This window comes from Lagopus muta, chromosome 1 (genome assembly GCF_023343835.1).
Source record: "Lagopus muta isolate bLagMut1 chromosome 1, bLagMut1 primary, whole genome shotgun sequence".
NCBI classification, from domain to species: Eukaryota; Metazoa; Chordata; class Aves; order Galliformes; family Phasianidae; genus Lagopus; species Lagopus muta.
Window position 1 is genome coordinate 106,786,619 of NC_064433.1, and position 19,299 is coordinate 106,805,917.

General features: G+C 39.6%; 1 protein-coding gene across 7 annotated transcripts in view; it reads right to left on the minus strand.

Annotated features, from left to right (window-relative positions):
* ERG (ETS transcription factor ERG) overlaps positions 1-19,299 on the minus strand; it is a 147,197-nt gene that overhangs the window by 21,703 nt on the left and 106,195 nt on the right. For all 7 annotated transcript variants that reach the window (XM_048933844.1, XM_048933847.1, XM_048933845.1 and 4 more), the window contains one exon: positions 12,829-13,046. In XM_048933844.1, coding sequence (XP_048789801.1) covers positions 12,829-13,046 — 218 coding nt within the window. The remainder of the gene's footprint in view (positions 1-12,828; positions 13,047-19,299) is intronic.

Consider the following 19,299-nt stretch of genomic DNA (forward strand, 5'->3'; position numbering starts at 1 on the left):
ATATATAAAAGAAAACAACAGCCAACTGACCACCACCAACAACATAAAACAACAAAAAAAAGTGCCAATGGTGTTCTGTTAAAAAATATATATATCACAGAAATCATTCCAGAGGTACTGTCATCTTCTCTCGGAGAAGGAACAGGGCCCTGAATGTTGCCTGGGAAATGTTGCCTGCACATACCTTTTTCAGATATAAAATATTTTGGGTGCTGCTTAACATACTACATATGAAATCTGCCTTTTGTAAAGATCCTACAATTACTCAGTCAGCTACAGAACTGAATAATAACCACAAGGGAAAATACAGTCAGCACATGGCCTTGCCTGTCACTGAGTGATTGTGGATTTAGGCTTCTACCATAGAATGAGAATACTTCAGCATTATTCTCTCAGGTTTAATTTTTCTATCCCGCTATATACCTATAAATATAATTCTGGGATGCCACTTATTTCTGTCAAAACAGAGCTAAGCAAAACAAAACAATTTCTTTTTCAGACATAAACATGTTGAAAGTGAGCTTTTGAGATGATGGCTTGTGACTAAAATGTTGGCTTTTTCTGTTTACTGTTAGCAAACAGAAATGGCATCTATGCATGAATTAGTCTGCAGGCTAAATCATATATTTGGAATCATGGGCCAACTCCTCTCCTTTATACCTATGCAGTATCTATCCTGACTCCCCATGTCAGTTATGTTACAAAGAGAAAAGACGGAGAAGTTCAGCCCATTCAGTGACTTTTTTTTGGAAGCAGAGAGCTAACATCATCCTTTGGTCTTACTAGCACAATTTCTTTTTTTTATTGTTTTCTTTTTTCCATGAAAAGGAACATGGGATAAAGACATATCAAAATCCCGCTGCTGATGTAAAATACGGTATCAGTACTAGCCTACACCACTTCCAAGGGTAATTGTGCATTAAAAACACTCTTGTAAACACAGAGCAGTAAGTGATGTGAAATATCCAGTAGCAGCAGACAGCTTTTGGCAGCCTGACAGGGCTGCTGAGCTGGTTCTCCAATATGAATATAAACAGACAGAGGGTGGGGTAGAAGATCATAAATGGATTATAATTTTTCATTAAAACCCAGAAGGAAACAATCAAGAGTTTTGCCCTGTTGGTGTACTGGGTGGACCAAAAGATCCCCAATTCAGCAAACCTCCTGTGCTTAACTTGAAGCATGTAAGAAGCTCTGTAGGAGCTAACACAACTACTTGGGTAATTCAAATTGAGAGTGTGCTTATGTGTACCACTTAGCCAGGGCTCAATTCTGGTGGCTGGAGCTGGCATAGAAAGCAAAACTGAAAATACAAGTAGACATTAGAGAATTGTGTTTTAGTGCCCACAAGAACAAAAGAATGATTGTCTTCAATGGCTTTTTTTTTTTTTTTTTTTTTTTTTTTTTTTTTAAGGACATTCTGTGAGCTTGCTGTATTTCTGAGCCATCAAGGGAGCAGGGGCAGTGGAAAAGCAGCTTTTCATGACCTGTGCCCAGTGCAAACGGTGCAGCTCTGCAGTGATTCATCCCTGGCTCCAGGTCTGAAATGAAACCTGAGATGTTTTTCTTCACAGCTGCACGTTATTTTTACCCTTTGCAAATATACTATGTTATACCTGGAATTTACCCAAACAATAAGAAAAGAAACTGTAAAGGCTGCAGTCATGCTACCCAAAAGCACTTTATCCAGTCCAGAGCTGAGTCAGCTCTGATTGCTGATAAATGTTTGTCAAAACAAAAGTATTTCTCCACAGGTCCCAGATCTGGAAGCTTTGCCTTCATTCAGGGTTACTTAGAATCAAGGTGTTCAAATTTAGCACCCTGTCCCACTCAAGATGATTGGCATTTTGCCAACCGCTGACTGATGAAAGCATTCGCAAGTTCATAAATAAGTGTATGAAGCACACTTTTTCCTCTTTCCTTTGCTACTATTTTCCCAATGTGACATAAAACACCTGTGTTGTTTTAAAATGCAAGGTGTAAGGAAAAAAAAAAGACGAGGAACCAGCAAAATTTACATGATCTGTTACATTCCTATAATATAAATCCCTGTTTCTAACATTCCCGAATTTCGGAGATGAGAAAAATTGTGTATTCTAAATATCTACACGTTGTCTAAGTTAATTCAATAACCACAGCTTGGATAACTTCTTTATGGAGTTACTTACAGAAAAGTGATCTCAGAACAACAGAGTTGCATAAAAACATCTTCAAAGAGATTTCCATGTGTGGTCCTCTGATCAGCCTTGGACTGGTCAGGTCAGAGGAAATACTGAGCTACCATAAATTCTTCTTCTGCAGACAAACACTGACACTGTCCTATAGAAACAGACCTTTCTGTTTTTCTCTCCTCACCCATTTTTTAATGCCAGCATTCTGAGAAAGAAAGGAATGTCCCCAGCAGAGCTATAGTGTCGCCATTCCATACATACAAAGAAAAGAGGGAGCGGAACAAAGCCAGATTTAAAGGAATGGAATGGAATTAAGGCCAACATATATAAATTCAGCCAAAAGTTAGCCAAAGTTCAGCCATAGTTAGCCAAAATGATACCACTTAAGGGTCAGCTCATACAGAGCATATTGCAAAGCATTCTCAGGCTCATGTCCACTCAATGCAGCTGCTCTAGCTGTAGTGAAATTGGCCAGTGCTTTCCCTCCAAAATGAGTCATCACTGGGAAAATGGTCCATGGAGAAATACCCAGATCCCTGGGACTTGTTACTTTGAGGTACATTGTTGTTTCATAAAGCTCACCTCATACACTTCAGTCCAGAATATCAACTCAAAGAGTGACACACCTGCAGCCCTATACTCTCCCTCCTGCACCTGTATGCTTCCACTTCCATTTTTAAGAATCAGTGGGATTCCCATCTGCTAAGACCAGCCACACATAAAGAGGGGTCCTGTCAGTATCCCATTAGTAACAATCTCTACTGACAGCACAAAAGAGAGGACTAGGGCATAGCACACATGAAAACGCCAAAAAAAAAAAAACCAAAACAACAAAAACACAAGTAGGTCAAAGCATCCCTGGGGTGCACACACAAGGCCTCACTCAACTGCTCGGTGAACTGTGCTAGCGAGCTGCTTCCTAGCACACACACGCTAATAAGCAAATAAATGGGAGGGTAGAAAGGTGGGTGGATGAGTAACTTAGTGCCTGGCTATGGCTTAAATCACTCCCCCTCCCTGTTGGGGTGGCCACGTGAAAGGCAGTGCTCATCCACAGGAAGGGTATGGTCAGGGTGGAAGGGAGGGAAGCCCCCTAGGATCAGTGCTGCCCACTAAAGCTGGCTAAAGCTGATGCTGAAGCCATGGTGACAGTCTGTTTATCTTTGCTAGAAGGTGAGTCAAATACAGTCCCACAAAAACAAAAGAAATAAAGGAAAACTGAAGTCCTCCTGGGGCAACATACTCATGGAGGTGCACTGCTCCATGTTGGGCTACATGGGGGCAACCAAACAGGGTCTCAACAAACCAGGGCTGTGGAGAAGCTGCGCATGGGGCAGTCACACACTAACACCCACTGCAGCATCCAGAAGAGAGTCAGTACCACTGGGGGCCTTCCCCAGGCCTCATAGTGCTCAGGGTTACATAGCCCCTGGGTCCCTAAGGGGTCCCCTGTAGAGTGCCTTGTTCTCTCCTTCAAGAAGAGGAGAAAGCAAACACCACATGCCAGCATGTGCACTTTGTTGGCTTTCTGTAAGCAAAACAAAACATGCTTGTTTATTGAGTTGTATATGCAGCAGCAGTTCATTTTCAATCTAACAATAACTTTTGCTAATTGAAGCAATCTTTTTTAATGTTTTTGTTTTTTTTTCCTGTTGTTTCTGTTTTTGCATGACTTTCCCAGCTATCTTGCAGCCCACAGCTGCTTCAAGCCTTAAGGCCATCATGGCAAATTAAGGCAGTCAGCGTCTGGCTCACTAGAGGCCAGTCAAGCTATAAATATTACCAGCTCGGCTCTTAGTGTTCACAGTGGGGGGAAACAGCTGGTTTAAGTTTGACTGCACGTTGTCATTCCTCCATTAGTGCAAACACTTCAATATTTCTTATGTGTGAGGTTGGAGTGAAGAAAGGGAAAGAAGGGAATGGGGTCACTAAAAGCCAAAGCTAAGAAATGATGTTCCTTATGTACATAATTTACAATTAGATTGCTGCCTGGGAGAACACTGAATTCTGATATGGCGATAGCTTGGCCAAAGCCACAATGACTTCCCAGTTGGCCTATAACTTTCAGGGTCTATTTTCTCTTGTTTTTCTTTTATTATTTTTATAGAAATTCTATTATAATGGTAATGGATTACATTTCTCAAATTGTATTTCATTTCAAGAGCTTGTAAGACTGTTGTATTTGTGGTTTCATAAAATATGAAATACTGGGAGACAGGGCCCTTCCCAAGCCGCATGTGCCTTCTTTTGTGGGCAGGGATCATATAGAGAGTTAGCAAAGTAGAGCATGCCAAGCATAAGCAGAAATGACATCTTGTATGGAAATCATAATCCCCCGTGTCTGTGGAATGTCTGCTGATTTTCATGATTAGTGTTATTGGGCTGTGAGGCTGATGGGTGTGAAATGCATAGTCAGAGAAGATCGGCCACTTTTCTTTTTCCTACTCACGTTCTGTTTTGTTTGAAAATGCTGGTACCAAGCTTCAAATTCTGAGCACCCTCACTGATCCCACCCTGATCAAAACCAAATAGCTATTAATGGAGAGAGAAGAGTTATTTCCAAACACGCTGATTCAGAGACAACCTATTTACTGTCAGAGCCTGTACTGTGCCAGCATGGGGGAACACCACAACCGCTGTCTCTAAATGCTCTAAACACGGTAAATACTGTACTGGAAATAAAGCAGTAATGATAGGAACAGTCATAAATAATGACGGTGACTCTAACTTTTGTGAGGTCCTGTGTCAATGTTTGAAGACTAATTTTATATTTCACTGCCCATATGAGAGCTTTTGGTTGCTTAGCACTTCGGAAATTTTGGCTTTCCTCATCTCCCTCTTAAACTCCTAAGTTTGGGCACACAACTTAAGCATCAGTGGTCAATCCAAAATAGAGCCACTCCAATTAAGAACTGACGTTACCCCAGGGTGAAAAGCTTCTTAAAACTAGCTCCTGCCAGCTCAGAACCCCCCCCCAAAAAACTGCTAACAGGTAGCTATGATAGTAGAGAGGGGGGTTATTTTTTTCCTTGGCAACATGTTTGCCTCAAGAACAGAGCCAAACCATGCACAGACACATAGACACGCAACTGTTAAGCCAGTGGATTTTCAGAGTGAAGATGTACCTCTCAGGGTAGCCGCACATAAAGCCCTGCATGAAGAAGACCATGAAGTTTTTCCAGTCTGGTAGGCAGCCACCAACCACCCAGTCAGTGGGAAAAAAGATGGTAAGACTGAGATAATTAACACCATGTCCTTTTATACAAGACAAATGTTAATTTATATAGGCAGCTCCAATAAGCGTATTAGGAAAGCACAGTGAAGGTCTCCCAGCTTTGCTGTGGACTGACACAGAGGCGGACTCAATCCTTGTTGAGCCCAAGGAGAGAATCCCATTGACTGCCATGGGTTTTGGACCCTGTTTGTTTAGTCTGAGCTGAGGTTTACCAAAAATGCATGCTGGTGTTATCCAACCAGATGTGGATGGGATGGCACTGAGCCTCCACTGCAGCGTTGTGCTCCAGTGGTGGAAAAAGCCATGCCCTTGAAAAACAAGTGATATTAAAGTAATTATTGCAGATCAACCCTGTTTCTTGATGTGCTAGATGCACAAACGATGTGCAAATGCTCAAACTAGAGCCATCAGCATCATCCCACAGACTAGAGCATAATGCAGATGTGCCTTACGTAGCTTAAAGGACATCGGCCTGCTCTCTGGGAGAGGGATGGTCTTGTCATGCTGGCAATGCAGAACTCCGTATAGATGAACAGATGTCCTTTGTGACTGGGCAAGTAAGCTGGCACATAACTGGACTATGCAAGGTACCTCACACGCTACTCATTGCAATTTGCTTGTTTATATAGCATGAAATAGCTACCATTTAGGAGAGCTTACATCAAGAGGGGGCAAGAGGAAAAGAAATAACAAGAGGCCACTCTGGACTCTAAAATTCCTCCTGTGTGTCACATGCACTCAATCCAGCTAGTTCAGGGGCTGTTTGATGAAAATATGGAACACTAACACGCAAAGAAAAATGGTATTTCCCAAAAGCCAGCAGAAAAGATATATTAAGTGATAATTTCATTTTTGAATGCTTTTCAAGCAACAATTGGTAGCACTTAAAACAACATTTTGCACATGATTAAATCTTAATGACAACTAATTATTTTTGGCATTTCTTTGAAACTTCTGCATTGGAGAATTTTTTGCTGTGCTTTCACTGTAACTAACATTTAAAATGCTTTTTCAATGAAATCATCACACTGCTCATGGCAAGTAAAATTTATCTGAGGTCTGAATAAGATCCTATGTTCCACTCCAGACTCTCTTAAAAAAGAAGAATTACCTACCAGTAAATGTAGAACTTCCAAGCTACATTTGCACATCCCCACCCAGGGGATGGTGGGAATATATAGGTAAGGTTTGTCAGAACCCACTGAGTAATTCACAGACCTAAATGTTGTATCCAAGGCCTCATGAGAGACTTCCACATAGGTGAATTTCACCCTAAATGCATAATATGAGTTGCATTCATTCACTGTAATAAAATTGGTTATTCTTAATTTGATAAAATATATAAAGAATAATAAATAATAAAGTAAGTAACACTGCGACATAGGCAATCTCCAGGACTATGTAATGGTGCCTTACTATTGCAGGGTGAATCTTTTGGTCTAACTCAAGAGCACTACTGAACAGCTGGAAACAATATTATTACATTCAGGTGAAGGAGTGATTATATAGTGGCACAAAAGGTCTCATTAGATTTATGTACCTGGAGGAAATACAGGGTCTGAACCAGCATAATGGATTTGAAGAAACTGAATTTGATACTATGTGTGACAATCTATATTATAAATGCAACAACAGCTAGGTAAGTGACAGCTTTAATTTAAACTTTTCTTGCTTTATTTAATTTAAGGTAGGCCTTTAGGCTATATTTTCAGGTGCTGTGCAGCAAATTTGTGTAGTTAATCCCTCTGCACTGGAAATAACCCTTTAATTTCATTCTACAGTTATTTTCTTCAGTATTCACAGGAGCACCAGTTCTGAGGCTATTATGACTTGAGATTTAATGTTGAGCAATTACAGCCTAAGTACATCTGGGTAGAGTCTGAGCAGAGTGAGTACATTTCTGCCTTGAGTGAGTACTAAATTGTTGATGTGTAAGAGGTCCAGTACGCTCCTAAAACTTTATATCCTGTTCCAGACAGCAGAATATATGGTCAGGAAGCAGCTTAACAGAGAGGGAAGCAAGAGTTGGGCAGCAAAAAATCATGAAATGAACCATTCTCTGGTTGCTACTCTGTGGGGCCTGGCACACTGTGTTGTATTCTCTGTGCACAGCGTTATTCAGACTCAAGCTCATACACTGGAAGACAGTTATGGAGGAACTTCAGAGATCCTAGAAATAGCACTTTTGAGGCTTGAGAATTTAATTTAAGGAAATAAATGATCAAAGTGGGGAAGACAGATAATCTGCTGACAAACAGCATATGATCTGCCAGGAAAGCAGTGACGAACCAACATGGCAAAAGCAAGAAGGCACTTGTGGAAGGAATAAATGATTTTCAGATTTGTATGTGATACATACATTGCACTGAAATGCAGTGTCTTCAGTATTGGCAGTCCTAATCAATATGAGATCATAATATTTGATACAATTGTTTAGGAATAATATGTTATTAGTAAGTAAATTCATTGTGCAAGGCTTGAGTGACACACACTTTTTTCCTACAGTTGGCAGGAATATCACATACTAAGAAGCATTACAATTCCTAAAGCATTATGACAATACGTATAGCAGATGCACGTATGAGGTTTTTGAATGTATGTATGTGTATATGAGAAATGTCACACCATATTTGTTTTTTCTTGGTAAGATTAATTATCCATTAAAACTAAAATATTAAGATTTTATTTTCAGACCTGTTAGGCCTTACAGAATAATAGGTTTCAGAAGAAATCATGTAGTATGTTTTTTTATTTGCATCTGAAGTGTAAGCATTCAGTGTATGCATGATTTTTTTTCTTCTTCCATCTTTCTATTCTTATCCTTGCTCTATAAATGACTTTTTTTTTTTTTTCTTTTTTTTCTTTTTTTTTTTTTCAATAAAATGTCTTGGAAATTGCAGTGAAGTATGAGGTTTTCCTGGTTTTCTCCAGTTATCAACTCTGCATTGTTCTGTCAGTAGAAGTGGCTGCTGAATCCAAGACTAATGCATGAAATCCTGCTTTTGATGCTGTGAGTTACTTATAATTAATATAGAAATAATTGCATTTATTTCCATTATATTACAGAATCATAGAATCATTTGAGTTTGAAGGAACCTTTAAAGGCCATGTGGTCCAACTCTCCTGCAATGAACGGGGACACCTTCAGCTACATCAGGTTGCTCAGAGCCCCATCCAGGCTGTCCTTGAATGTCTACACAGAGGGGGCATCCACCACCTCTCTGGGCAACCTGTTCCACTACCCTTATTGTAAAAAGGTTTTTCTCTATAGTCAACGATAACATGCCCTTTAGAAAACAACTCTTCTGACCAAGAATGTTTTGTAGTTAAGAATACAGATTGCATGTCCTCTTATGCAGAGCAACCCTTGTGTCAACTCACGTGCTGCTTCATGTTGGGAAGCAGTGGTCACCACTGGGCTGCTCACTTTCTAATGATGGCTATATTAAGCATCTCTAAGTGAGGCTGTTTGGACAAAAATGAGGAACTCAGTCTTCATGCACTGCTCAGATAATTTGCATTAAAGTCTAAGTCCTAATGATAAGTTAAGTAGACCTAATATAAATAAAATTAATATACGTGTGTGTGTGTGTGTATGTGTATATATATATATATATATATATATATATATATATACACATAAAATATATATATTTTTTGGGGGGGGGAGGGGAGAGGAAAAGCACAATGCTTTTTTTTTTTTTTTTTTTTTTTTTTTTTTAAAGAATTTCTCACGGGCTGCAAAGGTGGTTGGGATGGTGCAAAAGTGTGTCACTAGAGTTTTAGATGTCATAACAACTTCTGGATGTCACCATAGCTCTTTATACTTGTTTTACTAAAAAAAGTATGAATCAAAATCAACATTATAATGTATGTTATTCATACAAAAATGTATGAATAACAAGAAGTCATAAAATCACAGAATGGCTAGGATTAGAAAGAACCTTAAAGACCATCAAACCTCAATCCCTGCCATGGGCAGGGCTGACCCCCACCAGCTCTGGCTGCCCAGGGCCCCATCCAACCCGGCACTGAGTGCCTCCAGGGATGGGCACCACAGATTCTCTGGGCAGCTGTGCCAGAGCCTCACCATCCTCTGAAGAAAGAATTTCTTCCTAATATCTCAGCTAAATCTCACCTCCTTTAGTTTATAGTCATTCCCCCTTGTCCCATCACTATTATACCATGTAATGGAGAGTATTTTGTGTCCACATACAAGTTGAACATACCGTTGAGGAGAAACAGCTGGGAGCCTTCTCAGTCAGAGCATGACCCCAGCCACCCACCAGGCTGTAACACATGCTGAACAGAAGCCCACCCTCTTTCCTTTGCTGAATCCATGCCACCAGGCAGGCAGCACCACACGAGCTGTAGGTTCAGGCAATGGATGGGGAGCTTCTTCAGTTCTTCAGCTGGGTGCTCTGCTCTGGTGGCTAAACTGCTATTTTTAACACCCTGGTTTACTTCTGTTTTTATCCAATGACAGCATGGCACCAAGCGCAGGATCTCTTCTAGTTCCATGCCCAGCAGCACATCCATCCACAACACTTTTAGACCTCTCTGAACTGTGAGACAGGGCTTGGGTCCCCCCCAGCCTAATAAAAGATAATATTACTGCCTACAATTGTACTTGAGCTGCCACAGGAACATACTTGTGATTCAGGGTAGTTCTGCCACTATTCGGGACAGTTGCATATTTCAGGATAGCAAATGCAAAATTTGCTGCTGCGTTTAAAATGTGACTGATCAAAGATTTCAAGTGGATCTAGGCTTTTCCTTAAGATTTAGGAGTATGTGGAAACAGGCTGACTGACTTCACTTATCATACTATCACAGAATCATGTTATGCATTATGTATACTTTATGAGTTATTACCCCAACTATTAACACTGCCCTAATGCACCTTGTGAACTTTACATTGAGAAAAACTGTGAGCAGTTGTATTATGTAAATCTTAGAAGAAATACTCAGAAGTTTAGGAAGCAGGTGAAACTGATTTTGAATCCATATACAATTTGCCATCATATCTGTGCACGTGCTTAGCACACACATATAAATAAAACAAAAAAACAACACAAGAAAAAATACCTCACTAGGAGTGATTCGCTATACATAGGTTCACAAGAATTCCTTAATCCTTGGTGATTTCAGTTCACCATTTATTTCTCCATATCTCAAGTCTTTGTCTATTCACTGGAAAGTCTGATTTGACTTTGGCACAATTTCCATCCTTATTAGTAAAAAGTGAAGTGTAATAAGCTGTCAAACCACTTTGTCCTGCTTCATGGTGCTCATGACATTAGCACAGCAAACATGAACAGTAACCACAGTGCCTATGGCTGAGGGTTTTTCTAAATGGTTGGTGCTAGGAAATGGGATTAGTAGGCTGGTGTTTGTGACAGAGTGATGTGAAACATGGTCTTCACTGTTATATCACCAGCAATTGTTGAGTATTCTGGATCTCTGCCCTTCAGGAACACCAAAGGAAAACTGTTTAGACAGTCAGGCATTTTAGACAGGAAAGCACATGCTTGGATAGTTTCCTTGAAAAAGAAAATGCACTGTGTTTTTTCAGAAGGGAAAACACAGAGTGTTTGCTTTTATGCTTGGGAGAGCCACCAGTCAATATCCACAAAAGCTAACGCATTACTTTTTCAAGTTAATCCACACAATTCTCCATGACAGTGACATCTACAAAATAGATGTGAATACACTTACATGCTGTGACTATTGCCTGCTAAGCTCAGTAGTTTATTTTCCCATTCCTTTTACACCCCTATTGCCTCTATACATATGGTATTTCTTCATTGCACATACTTCTAAAATCTACCTCTATGATTACAGCTTGCAGCACTGTAATGGCAGTAAGAGTAAAAATCAGTAATTATTTCCCCCTGACATTGCAAGAATTTGCTTTCTATGTTTCTCCATTTGCTTATATTTTAAAGGAAGAGCAACAAGACCAAACCATTGTATTTTGACAACTTCAGTTGAGTGTAAGACCACATACTCCATGGATGGATCAAAGTAGCTGCCCAAAATCACATCACAGGCACATTTTCCTGGCTTTTGTATATGCTTTTTCACCTTGTAAGAGATTATTCTGTTAACTTCTGTGTCTCAAAGCTTGCTGGGGACACAGATGGACTTGTTCAAGTCCCGAGCAAAGATTGTGAAATCCTTTGTCTGAAGGACACAGATGAACAAGTCCAGGCAAGTCCTGGGCAAAGGTTGTGAGATCCTTTGGGGGACGCAGATGGGCAAGGCCAGGGGCAACCAGAGCGAGATGAGCTGCAGCTAAATGTGCAAAGTGCTAAGTGCTCCTTTGTGTGGACCTATCTCTGGATGATGGCCATCTCAGGGTGTACTCAATGACTCTTGCTCAAGGCCCATCCTTGTCATGTAGGCAGGAGAAGAAGGAGGATAACAGAGGAACTGAAAACCATGAGGATGGGTTTTCTGACAACAGACTCCTCATGAAGAAGAACAGGGGTTTCCTGACAACAGATTCCTCATGAAGAACGAAGGATTTCTGGCAGCAGATTCCTCCTGAAGAAGAGGAGGGATTCCTGATGATCAGATTCTTCGTGAGGTGACTCCTTTATGCTGTCGAACTCTCCTGTGCCTGCTGCCTGAGCGCTGCTGCAGCTTCAAGAATTGGCTCCTCAACTTCCTTGTCTACCTGCCTGCTGCTCAAAGCCGGCCACGCTGCTGCTCCCCGTCCCCCTGCTGCGTCTGCCTGGGACCTTCAAACACCGTGCAACAGAACCGCTGCTGGATCCTGCTGGTGACTATCCCCGCTTTACGCAACTCCTGCTTCTTTTCTATCTTTTCTATCGCCCTCCTTCCCTTCCCCGTCTCCCTGATTAGGTTTTAGTAATAAACTGGATGGAACAACATATGAACCGTTGTTTCTTAATCTCACACCGGGTACACAGATATTAAAAGAACCTCATCTCCTTCCTATAAATTGGAGTGAGACACACCTAGAGTACAGTGTAAGTTCATATCCTAAATTATCCAGTCAGAGGGAACACAGAAAGGTATTGTCCAAGCTCACAAGAGCAGGCTCTCTGCCTCAGTTTTCACTGACAACGGCTCTAGCCATACTGTCCAAGCTTCAGAAAGCAAAGGTAAGAACCTGGAGAAAGAAGATCTGCCTGCTGTAAGTGAAGATCAGGATTGAGACCATATAAAGAATCTGAAGGTGTACATGTCCATAGGACTCAATGAGGTCCATCCACAGGTTCTGAGGGAACTGGGAGATGAAGTTGCTAAGCTGCTGTTTGAAAGGTCTAGAGGGAGGTGTACCTGCCAATAGTAGGAGGTTGGAACTAGATGATCCATGTAAAAGGTTCCTTCCAACCTAAATCATTCTATAATAAAAAAGTACATCAGTAATGGTAACACTGTAATTATTACCTTGACCCATTAACCTGGTTTGGGTTACACTCCATCTTGATGGTGACTCTGGCTGGGGGCTGTGATAACCAGTCCTGCTGGGGAACGCGCGGGCTCATCTTTGATGTCTGCCCATATTCACTGGAGGAGGAGGCCGTCATCTCTGTCTTCGCAAGGTGGGGTGATCCGTAGGCGCACTCAAACAAGGACTGGTCTTCACTCACCACTGATAATGCTTCCTGCAGACAAGAGAAGTCAGTGTGTCAGCATTTCAGAGCAGATACTACCTATCAAAAAAAGTAATGTTCATTTACCTTATGAGTAACTTTTTTTTTTTTTTTTTTGCCTGGAAACTGTTATTTTTTAGGTGAGCCCTTGCTGCTGGCAGATGTGAGGATTCACGGTGCCAGGCACACATCAGGGAAGGACAACATGCCTCATACCTGACACCTTCTGCTAACAGCAGAGGAGAGGCACATACATACTCCTCTAAATGCTTTGGAATAGCAACAGGGAGGTGGGATAGAGAGAGCAGGGAAAATAGCTCTGGCCCTTCACATCTCAGATATGGATGTGGAGGGCCAGATCTAATTGTGGGTGCCAGCTGACATCAGCACAACATGGCCAGAATATGAGACTTGCTGACTCATAGGGAGCTCCTCTTCCTTCCTCTGGGACTGAGGCCAATTCCTACCTGGATGGGATGCCAAGACACAGCTGGGTGTGAATTATACAGGAGAAAGCAGGTACAGATTGCAAATATAGGATATGATTCCACTCTGTATACTACATACTAAAAGGTATTTTAAAATAGTAGGCATCAAACATTGTATAATAGATACATTTCTTACCATTACCACACAAGTGAAATGAAGCAATTTTATTCTTGTTCCTGTTTGACCTGAGGCCATCCAATGTGAGTAAATTTAGGAATACTTAGGATAGTTACAAGTGTAAACTAAAGCATATGGTGTTGCTATTTATTGACATTACTGGTGACTCTAAATATTGTCTGTTGTAAGGATACATGTTATATTGCACAAAAAAAGGAAAGTGCACACAGTTTAACTTCCTGAGGACAGTGAACATCAAAAGTATGAACCCAATTAGTAAGGATTATGTGAATATCTAAAAAACTGTCAAAAAAACCAGACAAACATAAATGAAGCCAGGAAAAGGACTCAGACGTAACACTTCAGGGAAAAATGTCTTGCTATATATGAAGTGAATTTCAATTTCAAAAGCCAAATAGAGTTGTGCTCTGATTTAACAGTACTCTGTACTCCATCCTTTTAGCTATCACTTAGGGTATGATGACTGCTCTGTAAAGGCCCTGTAGGAATAACTGAGTTTCTGCCAACTTTGGGTGCCATTGGGTTTGTTACTATGTGACATCTCCTTATTGCATTTCCTATGATAGTGAGAATTTCTGATGTTTTTCTTCAAGTTCTCTCTGATCTTTGCTGGCAGTCTTGAAGGACACTAGGACAGGTAATACCTCTCCCTTGTGCACATTAAAGAAGGCTGTCTTGGTCAACTGAGCTTTTGCATAATGCTGAAGTGTTTTGCATAGCTAGAGAGTATGGTCTAAATTAGAATTAGCCTTACTTCCTCCTTAACTATCTTTCTGCTCTTCTTGCACATTGAGATAGATATTTCACTGTGGGAAGCATAGTAACTGTATTTAGCATCAGTTCTGCTGCTCCTCCTGTCAGCCAGGATGCAGATGATCATGCCTACTGACCTCTCATGCAAATGCAGTCAAGCCCTGTAAATTTACCAGCAAGAGCAATGGGGTGACATATGTGGTCCTTGCACATCCCTATACACAGAGAGAAGTTTTCTGCAACGCATGGATTGGAGCTGTGCATTGAAGATTGTTAACTGCTGACTTCTTACCTCCTAGTGATTTTAAAAAGTGAAGATGTCTGGCCTAGGAATTTCTGAATTCACCGATCTTGCAAGACACAGTGATGCTGAAAATTACAGGTTAATAAAACCTTATATAACCTCACATACTGGGGCAAAGCATAGAAATAGCATCATGAAACACTTCTCAACTATATAAGAATGTATGACAACTGACATAATTCCATATTCCAAAAAAACAGATAAAAAATAAAATTCAGCTGCTCCTGATATGCATCATTTCATCTGGTCCATCCTTCATTTCTCTTTACTAATTAAAGCCTTCAAGTCTTAACCCTAGATAAGCCAAAAAATGAAGACTCTAGCAGCAAACTAGTGTACCAAATGGATGATAAAAGGCAGAATGGATATTTCATTCTTAAATACAGGGACCTAGAAATGCACTTTCTGCTGTAATCCTAAATGCTAATGCCTGGATCAAATATCAACTTGTCAGCCTTTATCATCATGAAGAACAGCTGCATAATCTGGACATAAATAAACGTAGATATATATAAACATAGATAAATAAAGACAATAATACTATTTTTGGTGAAGGAGTTTTATATATGGATGCCAATTTATTTCTAGTAAATGCTCTTCATTAAACATTTGCATGTTAATCTCTTTTTTTTTTTTCTCATTCATAACTAATACTGTTACTGGAACAGTTTGGCAACATCAAGCAGTAAGTGGGATAAAGCAAAACAGTTACAAAACAGATTCATGATAAAGCTCTTTTCGATCTTGCCAAGTTCTGCACCTTTATGGGAATAATTTCACTACTGGATGGGGCAGATGTCATTAATCTCATGACATCTCAGAAAGGTAGTCTTGTCTTTCACCTCTAGTAATCAGCTTCTGGGGTAATGTGATATGAAGAAATCCACACAGATTGCTTGTAGTTGCAGGTGGGGAGGACTTCCATGGAAGTCTGTGAAGTAGAACCACTTCTAATGCTATCTGAAGTCAATACTGGACACAGATTTTCTTTGCTTCATCTTTCTTTCTCCAAATACTTCCTCTCATGACACCAGCAGAACGTGAAAGTCTGCTCCTTCACTAAGACTTTTTTTTTAATCCCTTGTATTATACAAAACCTTCTCTGCCAGACTACATAAATGATAAAAGAACAAAATATCTTTATTTAGTTTTGACTTACAGATAAGTAAAAAAAAAAAAAAAATAACAGACTGACAAATCTATAAAACAATAGGTAGAGCAACGCCTTTAAAGTAGGCATGAAGTCATTAGGACAAAGGTGTTTACTTAATCAAATACAAGATTACTTGGCCTAAAAGCACGAAGTTACAGGAAACGTGATTGAAGTAGTTCCCATCAAGAGAAGTATATGCAAACTGATTGTTCTTTATACACAATGTCAGGAGCTAAGGGCAAAGATATATATATATTTTTTCCTAGAGTTTGATCAAAATTAAGGAATGGTTAAAGGAGATAATGAGGTGTGCAAAGGAGATAATGAAGTTTATCTGCTCACGATAAGAGTTACAGTGGAAAAAATACTGCAAGATTTTAAACAGAATTTGAAGCACATTCTAACATGGCAGTGCTTTTTCTCAAGTTAATTCTCACTAGGAAACATGCCTGCTTGTGCATGAAAAACATTTCTGTACCTTCATGCTATAAAGTATGCTTTCATTTTAGAAATGAACATTTGCATTCATTGTATGGCAGTCATATCTCCATGAAGCACAGCCACTGTATGTGTGCATATATGTATGACTATCTAAGAATATTCAGTCGATCCCTATTAGTATTATTAGAATACTAGATCATTTCTATGCTCAATGCCTATGCAAAAATCTATCAAGTAACTTGGCTGCTCAAAAAAATGCTTTAAGGACATTGGAAATCAAGAACTTACTGCTGAGCACTGTTGAAATCAAAGCACGCCACTATGATTGAGAATACTGGCCACAAAACGGCAGGATCTTGGGCTGCACAGTACTGCACAGTTAGAGGATGATGCTCGATGAGTCACAAATATAAAGCCAACCACTTTGTCCACTGAGAGATGCTGCAGATAGTAAAAAGGCATTTCCTCCTTGTGTAGCCATCTCTCCCATGCTCCAAAATGCAACTGTTTGCCCTGACTGTGAGGGACTTGCAGTAATGCTGCAATCAAGAACTTTAGATCTTCAGTATGCCTGTGCACATTTATAGGTTTTTTTTTGTTTCTTTGTTTTTACACTGATTTTGTAATATTTCTCCTCATTAATAGAAGCAACTTCTACTTTCTCTAATCTGATTTCATGGTCATGCACGTGTAAACAAAGTCACAGCTCTCTCAGACACAGGCTGTTTCCTTGTGCTTGTTGGATATCCACAGCTGGTCAGAAAAAAATGAATTCTCCCATCAGTGAAGAATTCTGACTGATATTGGAATTTCATTTTAAATTAGATGAAAAGCTGTTATATGAAAACTTTCACCAAAAAGTTTATTGAAAGGATGGATTCTAAGGTATAGATGTGTGCTTTGCAGATGTTAAAACACTCTAATATAAAATTGTAAATACAAAGCTCTTGTTACAGATACTTCTCATATACTAATTGTACAATTGAAAGAAATGATCAGTGTGGGAAGGTTTATCAAAATATTTATCAGAAGAAGATGCTTCAGTGTTATTGAAATGATTAGCTTCACCACTTTCCCAGAAAATTCCAATCAAGTTTCTGCTAAACATTTACATTTGGAAGGACCTGTATTTTCTAAAGAAAGACTGTTTTGATTAAGATCATGTAATTAACATTATTAAGTGTTTCCATGCCTGGTTGCACTCTGTATTCTTTGTATACTTGATAATATTTGTCATTAAAATGAATTGTAACACAATCATAACTGAAAAAGAGAACAAGTGAAAGTGTGCAAGACAGCACATGGTATGCACCTTGGCATAATCACTCCAAACTACACCAGCTTGCTCAGACATTCACTAATCTTGCTTGCTATTCTTCTGTTCTACCACAGACTACGTCTTCTGATGCTCTAGGAGGCTGTTTATCTGGAGTGAAAGCCTAATTTCAAACAGGCGAGGAATGTCATTTCCATCTTGGAATAGATATCACATGGGAAGCTGGACACCAGAATCTTGCAGAGCAGTGGGCGATCATCCAGCCTGAAACTTCACTGCACTTCACTCATGTCTGAAACAGGCATCACTGCATGATAAAGCAAGTTGTGGCTGAACTGCTAAAGGGCACCTAGAATAAATTTGCAGCCTTGCTTCAAGGTCAATTGTTTGAGCCTCTGATTCATTGCATCAAGCAATAATCAGTGAAACAAAAGACAAATGATTGATGTTTTAGTCTTGCTATAGCTTATTAATCTTGATGCTCTTACCGCTCTGTTTTGAGTGTTTGCCTAAGAACTGGCTTTGAGAGATATTCAATATGGTGTGTGGAACATACTGGAAAAGGTTACTACTTAAAATGCAGTCACCTGAGTCAGAAATTGCAGCACACATCTGGAATATGTTTTCCTTCTAAATCTCTAAGTCTTGGATTCATTAGATCAGACAAAAATCCACATATTATATTCATGAGAGAGTTCAGGAACAACAGAAAGCCTTGGCAAGTACAAGATAAGAAAGACAGATGTTGTCCTCACCTCCACCCATCAGAATCTTATTGCAGCTCAGTTAACATCCTCCACTTATTTGCAATGAGCTCTTGGATAGTTTGGAGTAATCCAAACACAGGCTAGGTGCTGCCACTATCTGGTATCTTCACCTCTCAATGAGACAAATATAAAGAATGTTTGGAAGCAAAGGAAAGACACTGCTGCATTCCCACTTGAAAAAAAAGAATAAGCAAGCATTCATCAAAATGATGATATGAACTTGCAGGCTAGATTTATTTCTGGGAAATAAATCTTACACAGATGTGTAAGGAGTGATTGTGCAGCCTTCTTTGTGTAAATCATTCTCCTGGCTTCACTAGAACTAACAATGTGAACAAAGCCATCATGGCTAAGCCCAAAAGTTTAATGCTTTTTGTATTAATGAACAAATTTTGAGATGTTATAAACTCAAATGTAGAGTGTAGTGCTTTCTCATGTTTTTGAATATACAGATTGTCATTCCTAAATATCAGCAAACTCTATTTTTGCCATCAGCTTTCTTCATTGGGCAATATTTGTAGCACAAACCATTCACATCCAGGTCTCCAAGTGATTCATAAAACAAGAAAGAATTACTGCTCCACTACTGCTGGTGGGAAAGCTCTTTTAAAAATGACAAAAAATTGTCTTGCTTTAGAAGACACATCTTCCTCATGTGAAGCTCAATGCCATATTTGGTACATCCCTACACCCCTTATGGAAAAATTAACATACCAAGTAGAGTTGATGAATCATTACCCTTCAGAGATCAGGAATAATCTATAAGCATCTCATTTAAAGAGTTGCCATTTCACTATCAATTATTTTACCTTCCATTTTAATCTGAAAGTAAAGAGCAAATACATAGTTTAACCACAAAAGAAGAGTAAATAAATGGAAACAGGAAGCTATTTCATACAAGTCATACATACATTTCATACACACCCTGGATACTATACCATCAA